The sequence below is a fragment of the Schistocerca cancellata genome, chromosome 3 (genome assembly GCF_023864275.1).
Source record: "Schistocerca cancellata isolate TAMUIC-IGC-003103 chromosome 3, iqSchCanc2.1, whole genome shotgun sequence".
NCBI lineage: Eukaryota > Metazoa > Arthropoda > Insecta > Orthoptera > Acrididae > Schistocerca > Schistocerca cancellata.
The window spans coordinates 330845075-330859615 of NC_064628.1; the positions used below are offsets into that span (position 1 = coordinate 330845075).

At 43.4% G+C, this 14541-nt stretch overlaps 1 protein-coding gene across 1 annotated transcript in view; it reads left to right on the forward strand.

Annotated features, from left to right (window-relative positions):
- Positions 1-12822, forward strand: part of LOC126175030 (uncharacterized) — a 90467-nt gene extending 77645 nt beyond the window's left edge. Inside the window, exon 5 of the mRNA XM_049921532.1 lies at positions 11753-12822. Within this exon, the coding sequence (XP_049777489.1) occupies positions 11753-11914 (162 nt within the window). The 3' untranslated portion in view covers positions 11915-12822. The remainder of the gene's footprint in view (positions 1-11752) is intronic.
- The last annotated feature ends 1719 nt before the right edge of the window (positions 12823-14541 follow it).

Sequence of the window (14541 nt, forward strand, 5' to 3'; positions counted from 1 at the left end):
TGTTGGCCGTCGAATGGCGCTAGCTGCGCAGCATTTGTGCACCGCCGCCGTCAGTGTCAGCCAGTTTGCCGTGGCATACGGAGCTCCATCGCAGTCTTTAACACTGGTAGCATGCCGCGACAGCGTGGACGTGAACCGTATGTGCAGTTGACGGACTTTGAGCGAGGGCGTATAGTGGGCATGCGGGAGGCCGGGTGGACGTACCGCCGAATTGCTCAACACGTGGGGCGTGAGGTCTCCACAGTACATCGATGTTGTCGCCAGTGGTCGGCGGAAGGTGCACGTGCCCGTCGACCTGGGACCGGACCGCAGCGACGCACGGATGCACGCCAAGACCGTAGGATCCTACGCAGTGCCGTAGGGGACTGCACCGCCACTTCCCAGCAAATTAGGGACACTGTTGCTCCTGGGGTATCGGCGAGGACCATTCGCAACCGTCTCCATGAAGCTGGGCTACGGTTCCGCACACCGTTAGGCCGTCTTCCGCTCACGCCCCAACATCGTGCAGCCCGCCTCCAGTGGTGTCACGACAGGCGTGAATGGAGGGACGAATGGAGACGTGTCGTCTTCAGCGATGAGAGTCGCTTCTGCCTTGGTGCCAATGATGGTCGTATGCGTGTTTGGCGCCGTGCAGGTGAGCGCCACAATCAGGACTGCATACGACCGAGGCACACAGGGCCAACACCCGGCATCATGGTGTGGGGAGCGATCTCCTACACTGGCCGTACACCACTGGTGATCGTCGAGGGGACTCTGAATAGTGCACGGTACATCCAAACCGTCATCGAACCCATCGTTCTACCATTCCTAGACCGGTAAGGGAACTTGCTGTTCCAACAGGACAATGCACGTCCGCATGTATCCCGTGCCACCCAACGTGCTCTAGAAGGTGTAAGTCAACTACCCTGGCCAGCAAGATCTCCGGATCTGTCCCCCATTGAGCATGTTTGGGACTGGATGAAGCGTCGTCTCACGCGGTCTGCACGTCCAGCACGAACGCTGGTCCAACTGAGGTGCCAGGTGGAAATGGCATGGCAAGCCGTTCCACAGGACTACACCCAGCATCTCTACGATCGTCTCCATGGGAGAATAGCAGCCTGCATTGCTGCGAAAGGTGGATATACACTGTACTAGTGCCGACATTGAGCATGCTCTGTTGCCTGTGTCTATGTGCCTGTGGTTCTGTCAGTGTGATCATGTGATGTATCTGACCCCAGGAATGTGTCAATAAAGTTTCCCCTTCCTGGGACAATGAATTCACGGTGTTCTAATTTCAATTTCCAGGAGTGTATATTGCTGTATTCCTTTCTTTTCCTAAACATTTGTTGTATGTTCTTTTCTGGATAATTCTCCGAAATTTCAACCCGCTTTTTATTGCCACTGATTTGTGATCAAAACCTGTGTCTGGCCCTGGGCACATGTTGTCGTCTAATGTCTGACATCGGCATCTCTGTCTTACCATAATGTATGACAACTAGTTTGTACCATGGCTCCATGCCTTTCTGAAACATATCTCGTCCTATTGTGATTATTTAACTCCGTATTCACTATTACTAGCTGAAATTTATTGCAGAATTCAATAAATCTCCCTCCTGTTTCATTCCTACTACCTTCCCTATATAATCCCTCAAATTCATTCCTCTACTACAGCGTTCCCATTCCAAGTTATTCACAGCCCTTGAGATAGTGAGGTACCTGGTCCATGCCTTCCGTCAATCTATGTCTTCATTTTTTCATTTCTTTTTATCTCTCAACTAGTGTACGGAGATCTGTTGGTCTTCTCTTTATCAAATTTAGTTTTATGCGTTGAGTCAAACATTTTCGTAAACTACGAGGGTTGGAACTTAAATAGTGGCAACTATTTATTCACAATCGATATGAAAAAGTTACATGTTTGCACCTGTTACTGTGCTTCAAAATAGTCTCCAGCGTTGTGTAGAACCCGTTGCCAGCGATGTGGAAGGCGTAGTATATCGTTATCAGAGTCTGTTCTGTTGATGGTGCGAATGGAGCGGTCTACTGCCTGTCGAATCTCTGGAATAGTTCTGAATCGAATGCCACGAAGTGGTTCCTCAATCTCCGGAATCAAATCAACGTATGGTGGATGATACAGTACTTCCCAGACCCATCGACCGAACAGAGCAGCCACAGCTTGCGTTGTATGCACCCGCGCATTTTCGTGCCAAATGATGGATGGGTTGCTCAGAGAGTGTCGCCGCTTCTTTCGCAAAGCTGGTTGCAGGTGATGCTCCAAAACGAACAGTAATACTGTGCATTGACGTCTGCCGTGGAGGAACGTAATGCGTTAGTTTAACACCATCAGAGCCATACACGAGAATCACCATAACTTTATACCGCTCCATTCGCACCATCAACAGAACAGGCTCTGCTAACGTTATACTATGTCTTACACACAGCTGGCAACGGGTTCTACACAACGCTGGTGAGGACTTTAAAGGACAGTAACAGGTGCAAACATATAACTCTTTTGTATCGGTTGTGAGTAAATAGTTGCCATTATTTAAGTCCCAACCGTCGTATTTCCGCTCCCGCTTTCATTTTTCCGCAATTTTGGACGTTGTTGTGGTCTTCAGTCCTGAGACTGGTTTGATGCAGCTCTCCATGCTACTCTATCTTCTGCAAGCTTCTTCATCTCCCAGTACCTACTGCAGCCTACATCCTTCTGAATCTGCTTAGTGTACTCATCTCTTGGTCTCCCCCTACGATATTTACCCTCCACGCGGCCCTCCAGTACTAAATTGATGATCCTTCGATGTCTCAGAACATGTCCTACCAACCGATCCCTTCTTCTAGTCAAGTTGTGCCACAAGTTCCTCTTCTCCCCAATGCTATTCAATACCTCCTCATTAGTTATGTGATGTACCCATCCAATCTTCAGCATTCTTCTGTAGCACCACATTTCGAAAGCTTCTATTCTCTTCTTGTCTAAACTATTTAGCGTCCACGTTTCACTTCCATACATGGCTACACTCTGTACAAATACTTTCAGAAATGACTTCCTGACATTTAAATCTATACTCGTTTTGCTTTTGTTGATGTTCATCTTATACCCTCCTTTCAAGACACTGTCCATTCCATTGAACTGCTCATCCAAGTCCTTTGCTGTCTCTGACAGAGTTAGAATGTCATCGGCGAACCTCAGAGATTTTATTTCATCTCCATGGATTTTAATACCTACTCCGAACTTGTCTTTTGTTTCCTTTATTGCTTGCTCAATATACAGACTGAATAACATTGGGGATAGACTACAGCCCTGTCTCACTCCCTTGTCAACCACTGCTTCCCTTTCATCCCCTTCGACTCTTATAACTGCCATCTGCTTTCTGTACAAATTGTAAATAGCTTTTCGCTCCCTGTATGTTACCCCTGCCACCTGCAGAATTTGAAAGAGAGTATTCCAATCAACATTATCAAAAGCTTTTTCTTCTAAGTCTACAAATGCTAGAAACCTAGGTTTGCCATTCCTTAATCTTTCTTCTAAGATAAGCCGTAGGGTTAGTATTGCTTCACGTGTTCCAACATTTCTACGAAATCCAAACTGAACTTCCCCGAGGTCGGCTTCTATCAGTTTTTCCATTCGTCTGTAAAGAATTCGCGTTAGTATTTTGCAGCTGTGACTTATTAAACTGATAGTTCGGTGATTTTCACATCTGTCAACACCTGCTTTCTTTGGGATTGGAATTATTACTGTATATTCTTCCTGAAGTCTGAGGGAAATTCGCTTGTCTCATACATTTTGCTCACCAGATGGTAGAGTTTAGTCAGGACTGGCTCAAATGGAATGTTCTAATGGAATGTTGTCTACTCCGGGGGCCTTGTTTCGACTCAGGTCTTTCAGTGCTCTGTCAAACTCTTCACGCAGTATCGTATCTCCCATTTCATTTTTATCTACATCCTCTTCCATTTCCATAATATTGTCCTCAAGTACATGGCACGTGTACAGACCCTCTATATACTCCTTCCACCTTTCTGCTTTCCCTTCTTTGCTTAGAACTGGGTTTCCATCTGAGCTCTTGATATTCATACAAGTGGTTCTCTTTTCAATTTTCCTGTAGGCAGTATCTATCTTACCCCAGTGAGATCAGCCCCTACATCCTTACATTTGTCCTCTAGCCACGTCTGCTTAGCCATTGTGCACTTCCTATCGATCTCATTTTTGAGACGTTTTGAGATGTTTGTATTCCTTTTTGCCTGCTTCATTTACTTCATTTTCATATTTTCACCTTTGATCAATTAAATTCAATGTTTCTTCTGTTACCCAAGGATTTCTACTAGCCCTCGTCTTTTTACCTACTTGATCCTCTGCTGCCTTCACTACTTCATCCCGCAAAGCTACCCATTCTTCTTCTACTATATTTCTTTCCCCCATTCCTGTCTATTGTACCCTTATGCTCTCCCTGAAACTCTGAACAACCTCTGATTTAGTCAGTTTATATAGGTCCCATCTCCTTAATTTCCCACATTTTTTGCAGTTTTTTCAGGTCTAATCTACAGTTCATAACTAATAGATTGTGGTCACAGTGCACATCTGCCCCTGGAAATGTCTTACAATTTAAAACCTGGTTCCTAAATCTCTGTCTCACCATTATATAATCTATCTGATACCTTTTAGTATCTCCAGGCTTCTTCCATGTATACAACCTTCATTCATGATGTTTGAACCAAGTGTTAGCTATGATTAAGTTGTGCTCTGTGCAAAATTCTACCAGGCGGCTTCCTCTTTCATTTCTTAGCCCCAATCCATATTCACCTATGTTTCCTTCTCTCCCTTTTCCTACTCTTCAATTCCAGTCACCCATGACTATTAAATTTTCGTCTCCATTCACTACCTGAATAATTTCTTTTATCGCATCATACATTTCATCAATTTCTTCGTCATCTGCAGAGCTAGTTGGCATATGAACCTGTACTACTGTAGTAGACGTGGGCTTCGTGTCTATCTTGGCCACAATAATGCGTTCACTATGCTGTTTGTAGTAGCTTACCCGTACTCCAATTTTATTATTCATTATTAAACCTACTCCTGCATTACACCTATTTGATTTTGTATTTATAACACTCTATTCACCTGACCAAAAGTCTTGTTCCTCCTGCCACCGAACTTCACTAATTCCCACTACACCTAACTTTAACCTATCCATTTCCCTTTTTTAAATTTTCTAACCTACCTGCCAGATTAAGGGATCTGACATTCCACGCTCCGATCCGTAGAACGTCAGTTTTCTTTCTCCTGATAACGACGTCCTCTTGAGTAGTCCCCGCCCGGAGAACCGTATGGGGGACTATTTCACCTCCGGAATATTTTACCCAAGAGGACGCCATCATCATTAACCATACAGTAGAGATGCATATCTTGGGAAAAATTACGGCTGTAGTTTCCCCTTGCTTTCAGCCGCTCGCAGTACCAGAACAACAAGGCCGTTTAGGTTAGTGTTACAAGGCCAGATCAGTCAATCATCCAGACTGTTGCCCCTGCAACTACTGAAAAGGCTGCTGCCCCTCTTCAGGAACCACACATTTGTCTGGCCTCTCAACAGGTACCCCTCAGTTGTGGTTGCACCTACGGTACGGCTATCTGTATCGTTGAGGCACGTGTAAGCGTCCTCACCAACGGCAAGGTCCATGGTTCATGGGGGGGGGGGGGGGGGGGGGGGAGGGTTGACTACCTGCAATAAATACTGCTTGTGCTACACACACAACTTCTGAAAAAACTGTGTCCTAACTCACGTTTCGTCATATGTGATATTTTTTCTTGTAGTGATTTCGAATAAGTGTAGCTGATATTTGACAGAACTGTCCACTTCTGAGTGCAGTGCAATGTCTCTAGACAGTATGAAAGAGAACGTAGTTGAAGTCATCGTGTAGATTTTCTATATGGTGGGTTTTCTTGTACGACATTTGGATCTACATTCGACGCTATTGTGTGAATTTGTTTTATTCCAGGCTTAAACTATCGTGTAATACCAGTAATAACTGTCAAATGAATGTCATTCCACAACGGCTTTACCTATAGCTAAATTTGATTGAAAAGGGAGTGTGGTGGGAGATAATTTGAATATCTGAACAAGTGTACTATTTAAAAGGGCTCAGATATGATACAAAGCTGTTTGTGAGTATCTGATGGATTAGTTCATTCGTATTATTCACTCATGCACGTCAAAGACTCTGTCAGTCCTCAGGGTTATAGGTCGTCTTTAAGGTTTACAAACGAATATATCGACAGCATCTTAATATAATCTTCAGTCTACACACCTACGACCAATCCCCAATTGTGCTTCATATTCAGTGCATGGGTAATCCAGCTTGCATTATAAAGAAAAAGATAACGATCCTATACGCATCAAATTATAGCATCCAATCAGCCTCATAAATTTACTGGGTGAGATTGCTGAAAAATTACAAGTGAATACATTTAAATATCAGGAGATTCTAACAGGATTAAATAAGTGTCATTAAGGATGCAGGAAGGAGAAATGTAAAGTGGAAACCTTTCACGAAGCGAGAATTTTGTACACACAACACGTGAAAAATATGGAATAACTGTAATTAAGGATATTTCTGGGACGTTTGACATGGTTGCCTTCCCTTTTTAGGATAGAAGGGAAAATATCTGCCCCAGAATGTTGTGCTGCTTTGTACTAGTTTACTGAGAGATTGAAGATTAATATGTGGGTATGTCAAATCCTATGGCAACAGTTACCATATGTGTTACAAAATGGTACCTTCAGGGTTCTATACGTAATCCAGAATTCTGGGATGTTAATTGAGAAACACTTGTGCATAGATTACAAAACAGGCAGTAACTATTAAGATTTGCCAGTCGGCTGATAATTTGTTACGTCTAGTGAACACGAATAGCCGACAGTCGCCAGGACGTATTTTTGACAAACTTCTTGTAACTGTAATGAAAGAGGCACACAACATTTCTGTTGTTTAATGGATGGCTTTTAAGGTACCCATGGATTAAAATAAATCAAGAGAAAACTCAAAGGCGTAAGGTCAACAGATATTTAGATTTGCACCAGGAAGAACGTGCCCTATCAAGTCTAGATAGAAAACATAGAGAGGAAAGGTAATTGAATCACGAATAATATTATTAATGTAGGGTAAAGGAAATTTTTTGGCACTGTCTGAAATTAGGCTGTTCTGTGAGTCCAACTGCTACTGTGAGCATTTCAGCCAGTGTTTGAGTGTACAGATTACGATATTTAGAAGACTGATCCACTACATTTCCAGACATACGCAATACCTACTGTACATACCATCATAGAGTGGTTGGACGGCAACAACTATATCGACATAGATACAGAGGTTCATTTTCTAGGGGAATGTCCTCTGGCTGAGCACATAATGAGGTCCGCTAAGCAGGTTTTGGGAGGCAAAAGGGTGTATAACAGAATTAGAGCTGATTACGAAAGCCAAGAAGGAGGCTACAGTTAACACCCAACACAAAAAAGACGAGAAAGGCCAGTAGAAGTGCCCAAGGAACGACAAAGAAGCTCGATAGGTCTACGATCGTGTAGCACAGTAACGGAACAGTGAAATGAGCTGGGCAGAGGAGAACCTGAGAATAATCAATGGCTCTTGGTGTGAAGATAAGTGATGCGCTCTGATCCGTTGCCATTTGGTGTAAACAAAACAGAACTGTACCTCACCTTGTAACCGATTTGGTAGAGAATGTGTGGAGAAACCAGTAGTAGTGGTGGTGTGTCTTTCTCAGATTCAGGGAAAAACAATGTGTGTAGTGATACAAGACAATAAATTGCTTCAGTTTTGTCTCAGTGTCAGCGGTGAAAACATCATCAATAGTAAGCACAGCAGGAGTAAAGTACTGATATTAATATGAGTGTTGTTACAAGAGACTTAAGATTTAATAGTTGTTGTTGATGTGGTATAAACAAGGTGGGGGTAGTAGTGATAGGGCATATCAATAATTACAGTAGCAGTTCTGATTGTGGAGGCAGTAATTGGAGTGGTAGTAGTAATAGTAGTAGTAGTAGTAGTAGTAGTAGTACTGTTAGTAGCAGTATATGTATTTGAAGTCTTATTTGCTGCGACAGAACTAATAATATTGAGTGGGGAAGATAACAAAGATTTGCATGCATCGAATACCTACGCCTCGTTTTCTGTGACAGGATATCCAACTTAGTGAGACTAGAAAAATTTGCCATAGCGTCTAGGTTGCCCTCGAAATTTAGAGTTGTAATAAAACGGAAACAAATAAAATAATTTGTTAAATATTGTTAATCTAAATTAATATTCAGTGTAGAAAAAATTACACTGAACTTATTGTTATGATGACTTACCTGTAAATTTGATCGACAACGATCCGTTGTTAAGATTTTTTTCCAGAATGAATAAAGAATAACAATATTTATCTGGGATTCCACGCCTCCCTTTAAATATTTTTCTATGCGTTACTCAGAAGTGCTGCCTTCTTTGAAGAGTGAACTTCTTATTGTTATGTCTCGCGATCATTTTAGCATTTGTTGGACGTCAACAAGATATTGGGCTCTAGCCCTGTTGCCCCGCTATGGTTCTATTTCGTCTTTAGTCTTACATGGGATTTTGATTTATTGCATGGTGAACTCTTACGCCGTGCCATCGTTCTGGATTAACAATCCCTCTGTATTCTAAATATCGTAAAGTTGATCTTAAATTTACAACTTTCTCAAGAAGTTTTCTGGTATGTTCTTTAATCAGCTCCCCTATCATGACTACATTTACTTCATTGTTCAAGTCTCTAGTTTTGGTCTCTCGGGGTACTTTTAAAACGACTTTCAAGCATCTGTTTTGAACCGCCAGAAGAGTTTCTACATTTGTCTGCCATGGTGTGCCTCAGAACGAACTTCCGCAAGTCTTATTTTTGTGTTAACGTTCAGGTTTTCGCCTAATAGGAAGGGATAGAGAGCATGAATTAGTCTTGTCCTCTTCTCTTTCTCCGCTTGTGTATGTGACTCGAATATGAGTTTATTGTCTAGTGGTTCAAATGGCTCTGAGTACTATGGGACTTAACATCTGTGGTCATCAGTCCCCTAGAACTTAGAACTACTTAAACCTAACTAACCTAAGGACATCACACACAACCAAGACCGAAGCAGGATTCGAACCCGCGACCGTAGCGATCACGCGGTCCCAGACTGAAGCGCCTAGAACCACACGGCCACACCGGCTGGCGTTTATTGTCTAGCAAGACACCTAAGTACCTGGTCTGGTTGGTCCACTGGGTTTCCGTGTTATTGTTTCACAATCTATGTCTTAGATCTGGTCTTCTTCTGCTAAATATCACTGAGAGTGTCTTACCTACATTTAGCTGCATTATGTTACATACTGCCCACTTCTCTGTGACATTTAGCTGCCTCTGAAGGCACTTGCGTTCACTCAACCGCCGGTGAGCAGCTCGGTGTTGTCCGCAAATTGTGCGACTGCTGTTTGTGGTGGCGTGAGCAGGTAATTGACATCCAAAGGAGCAGAGTGAGCGGAAAACAGAGCCTCGTGGAATTCTTTGATCAAAGTATTTCGGCTGTCGATCTTCACGCAAAACTTCTGCCCGAAAGGAAACTTGATTAAGTAATCTGAGAATGCGCCAAGGACTGCCATTTTTATATTAGTTTGGTCTTCCACGCTTTGTCATATGACTTCTCCTGTAGTGTAGTAGGCACGGTTCATACTATACGCCACCTGAGGCAGTAATCGAAGGCACTGTGACAGCTGTGGAGTATGTGAACAGCATTGTGGATCACCTGCAGCTTATCCAGCTTGATGTCTTCCCTGATATAAGAGCAACTAGGCGTGTCAAAAGTCCAGAATCGTTTTATAGCCGATTCAGAGCACGATAGCTGATGTCTTGACCTCTGAATTCGCTTGATCTGAACTGACGGAACACATCTGCAATGCTACTGGACACACGATCCGCGTGCACAAACCACGGGCCCGTAATTTCCTTGCGTAGACATCTGGTGGTATTTACCTCTAGATACATAAGAAGGACCTATCGAATCAGAGGTAATCCATCACTGGCTGCTATTCTGCGTTTCAAGGATAGACCATCACTATATTAAGCAGGTGGTTATAATACGAGGATAATCCCAAAAGTAAGGTCTCCAATTTTTATAAGTACAGAACTCTGTTTGTGTGGCAGTTGGTCACACTGTTATGAAGAGTGCTTCACGCACTGTGTGTAAACACGCGCACGCCACGCTGAGGCCCTCAGTCTTGGCTTGGCAGCCCAGCCGTTGAGACTGGAGCTCCTGTTGGATGTTACCGCCAAGTGCGAATTGCGCGCAGTTATTCGGTTTTTGAACGCAAAGGCACTGCGCCGATTGAAATCCATCGACAATTGACGGAAGTGTATGGTGAGTAGTGCATGAATGTCAAAAACGTTCGTAAGTGGTGTAGAGACTTTGCAGCTGGTTGGACCGAAATTCACGGCGAACAAAGGTGCGGGAGACCGTCAGTTTCTGAGGAGACAGTGTTGAAGGTTGAGCAAAGCATGCGTGAAGATCGGCGGATCACCCTGGATGCTCTCTGCACGTTGGTTCCTGAGGTTTCCGAAGCGCCGCTCACAGAATTTTAACGGAAACATTGAACTACCGGAAGGTGTGCGCAAGATGGGTGCCACGCATGCTGACAGAGGACCACTTGCGGCAACGAGTTGCTGCTTCCCGCGCATTTCTTCACCGCCTTGCACCCGAACAGGACAACTTTCTGGACTCAATTGTCACGGGTGACGAAACCTGGGCATAATACTTTACACGTGAGACCAACCAAAAATCATTCCAGTGGTGGCATCCTTCTTCGAGAAATCCGCGGAAAATTCAAACAAACACAGTCTACCGGTAAAGTCATGACCACCGTTTTTGGGATCGGAAAGGGGTATTGTTGGTCGACGTGATGCCCCACTGGGACCACAGTTAACGCTGACAGGTACTGTGAGACTCTGAAAAAACTCAAACGGGCAATTCAGAACCGGAGAAGAGGAATGTTGAGCAAGGGCGTACACATTCTCCATGACAAGGCTCGCCCATACATCGCTCGGCAGACCGTTGCGCTCCTGCAACAGTTTCACTGGAACATAATCACCCACCCACCCTATAGTCCTGACTTGGCGCCCAGTGACTATCACCTGTTCCTTAGGTTAAAAGAACATTTGGCCGGAAAACGATTCAGCTCCGACGACGAGGTGAAAGAAGCATGGTGGCGAGCTGGTATGACATCGGCATACAAAAACTGCTACAGCGTCTACAAAAATGCATCGCCAAAAATGGTGATTATGTCAAAAAAATAGCTAAATGTCCAAGCTGTAAACTGATGTAAACCATTGTAGAAATAAACAGGTCTATGTACTTATAAAAAATAGATCTTACTTTTGGGATAACCCCATGCTTTCGTGGCCGTTGTCAATGCAGTTAGAAATCTTCTGGGTTGTTAGCGCAATATTCTTCAGACGATCGACGTTTCGACCCCTCTGCTGGAATCTTGTTCAAGATCTTGGGATGTCTATCGTAAACTGATCACTCAGTCTATAGTGGACACCACAACATACTGAAGAAGATCCCAGCAGAGGGTTCGAATCGTCGATTGTTTGAAGGAATATGACGCTTTCTAACAACCCATAATGTTTTAAATTCAAGTGAGCCTAATGTTTAGGCTCATCAGTGTCTTGACACTGCTGGCGCGAGCTACGCACTTGCTCCTGTGGAAAACAGACGACGGACGGTCTCTGTTTCAGATAAAGCTGTCCGACAGCTTCCGGCAGGCGAGCGCCAAGCTGGGCGCCACGATAGGCCTGCGCGTCACTGACGAGGACGGCGTCGCGACGCCCATCCCGGCGACGCCGGTCGTCGACCTGAGCGACGTGCAGCCGTCCCTCGGCAAGTCGGCGTCGACGTGAGCGTCAGCGGCGCCGCAGTGCCCGCCTGCGGAGCCCACCGCCTGCTCTCCGTCCCGGGGCTTCGCTCGTCGCATTAGCTGGCTGGCCGTGCCAGTCGCTCCCTGCTGAAAGAGAAAATTTCACTTTGACTGCCATGCTTCGGCTGCTATGCCCGTAAGAAAACGTCTCCACGAAAGCAGACAGAGAACACACGGTAGACTATTCCGCTGGGCAGGTTCCCACAAGTACTGAAATATCTCAGAATAATGTTTGAGGAACGTGGTACTGGTTCCTCAGTCTTGTACTACGATAGTGACCGCACTGCGTTTTCCTGTGTCTCTGAGGGGAACAGTAACGCGTAAGACCTCCACTTTCATTCACCGTCCATACAGTGAAACTTGCATCTTAGCCAGATGCAGGTCAAAGAGCCTATCCGAGGATGTATCTGGATTGTGGTATGTTTGTCCATGGAATTGATTGATATCTGCGATTGTATCACCTAATTTATAAAATGTGGCTTTTTCAGCTGCAGTTATATTTATTTTACCCATTTTTATTGGCATCATAGGTTTCGTCCGATGCTGCCATCATAAGGTGTGTTAATTTTTACTTTTTCATCAACTAGACTGCTGTTCATCGTGAGAAAGTTTTTTCTGGAAGTGGCAGTGAATTTAAGTTACGAAATATTGTCGTCATTCTTTGGGAAGACTAATTTATGACAGCGTGTGCCCTTTTGTGTCTGTGATTTTTTTAATAGCTACAAACTTATTTTTATTTACATGTAGTGGGTCACACAGATTGCAAGTACAGACAGAGCATCACCACCCTCCTCTTCTGGATCATTTGTTTACAATGGAGAGTTAGTACTAAGAAACGCATAAAAATGATTAAAAGTCAGTAAGTACAGAAAATCACACTTCATAAAAGTGCTCAAAACTTGAATTTGTTAGTATTGTGTGTATTATCTTAGCAGCTGAAATACATATTACCTTAGCGGTTGAAGAATCTTCTCAATGGTCTAGTCACTACACTGCAAATAACTGTTTCAGAAAGTAGTAATAGTGATGGGTACGTTCTTGTACTCTGTGTACTAGGTCAGAATGTATTACAGCTGAACGTAAGTAAAAATATTTGTTAAACTATTTAAATAATAAAACACCTAGAATGGTGCACACTGACGTAACTTAATCTTTCTGGGCAGGGACAACCTTTTCGAATCTTAACTCACTGGCACATCCACCAAAAATGAGTTCTCACTTTACAGTAATTTATAACTAGCAGTCAATGTACACATAGCACTGAGGTACGTGACGCCACCGAAATGCAAGGTGCCAATAAATACTGGATAAAATATTCCTGACTAAAAAGATATTATTTTACTAAAAGTAACACTGTCAACATAAATCAGCCGTCAATAATGCGTTTATTACCAGTCCACTGTTTTAGATTAATACTTGCACATTACTTATTTTTCTCGTATCAGGTTAACTCAGAGAGCTCTTTCCTGATGTGTATTATGTCTTGATGTTTTATCTAATCGATCTACCGTCATATTTGTCAATTGATGCTGTGATATCATAGTGAGACATGAATATTGCTGGAATATGCGGTGTGTTTCCAACCCTCTTCGTGATTGTTACTCTGAAGTGAGTACAAGACAGTTCCTAGGGGACAGGAAGACTACAAGTATTACTATGTCCCACTGCGTTCCTCAACTCACGGTACAAAAATAACAACGAAGAATCTTGAGTGGTAATGGTATTCAGCCAAGTCACTTTTTGTAGCAGAAGTTATTTACAGTAACGGGCGTTGACGTGGTTCACGAAAATGCAAAAAGTATCAATGGTGATAAAGTATCGATTAGACGAAAAAGGAGTAAGAGTTTCAAAGCTATCATATCGTTTACAGAGCTCATTAAAATGGAGTGAGAAAATATCAGATACAACTAGTGTTTTCCCATATTTAGGGAAATGTATCATCGATTGACGATCCATATTTACTAGTAAGTTTCCCCTTATTTCTCCACATCATCGAAGCCTAATACCGGTATTATTCTTTCCATATGACTCTCCAACTGGAATTCGTACACCATATCTAATAAGATACTATCTTAGTGATTGTACCCATATCCGAAACCTTTGTGATCCATTCACCTGAAACAGCTCGTTCAGTCACATCACCTTTATTTTTCTTTTCAAGAAGAGTGGTATCATCGCATAAAAGAGGGAAGGATTGGGAGAACTGTGCCACATATATGTCACTCAATTACCTGTTTCTAAGGCCAGCAGGGGATTCCCTTAAATAAGTCAAATGCAGAGCACCAAGAATGTCTAAAAATATAAAAACTGAGACATTTTCTTTGTTTCTGGCTTCAAACTATTTAATGTCAATTATCAATAAGGTGTTATTCCGATTGCAGAACAATTGTCCAGATCTTAGAGATTGTTTATAGCGCCTTTACCGCAGTCACTGAACGTGCAGTACGCAGACAATAGTTACTGGGGACTAGCACTAGTACAAAGTCTTCAAGCCGACCCGCTTCCAAAACGTGCTTCGTGTTAAGCTGAGTATACAGTAGGGGAACAAAAATCTCAGTAATTCTCACGCTGACTGCGCGAACTATTATGCAGCTCACAATATTGCTCCTC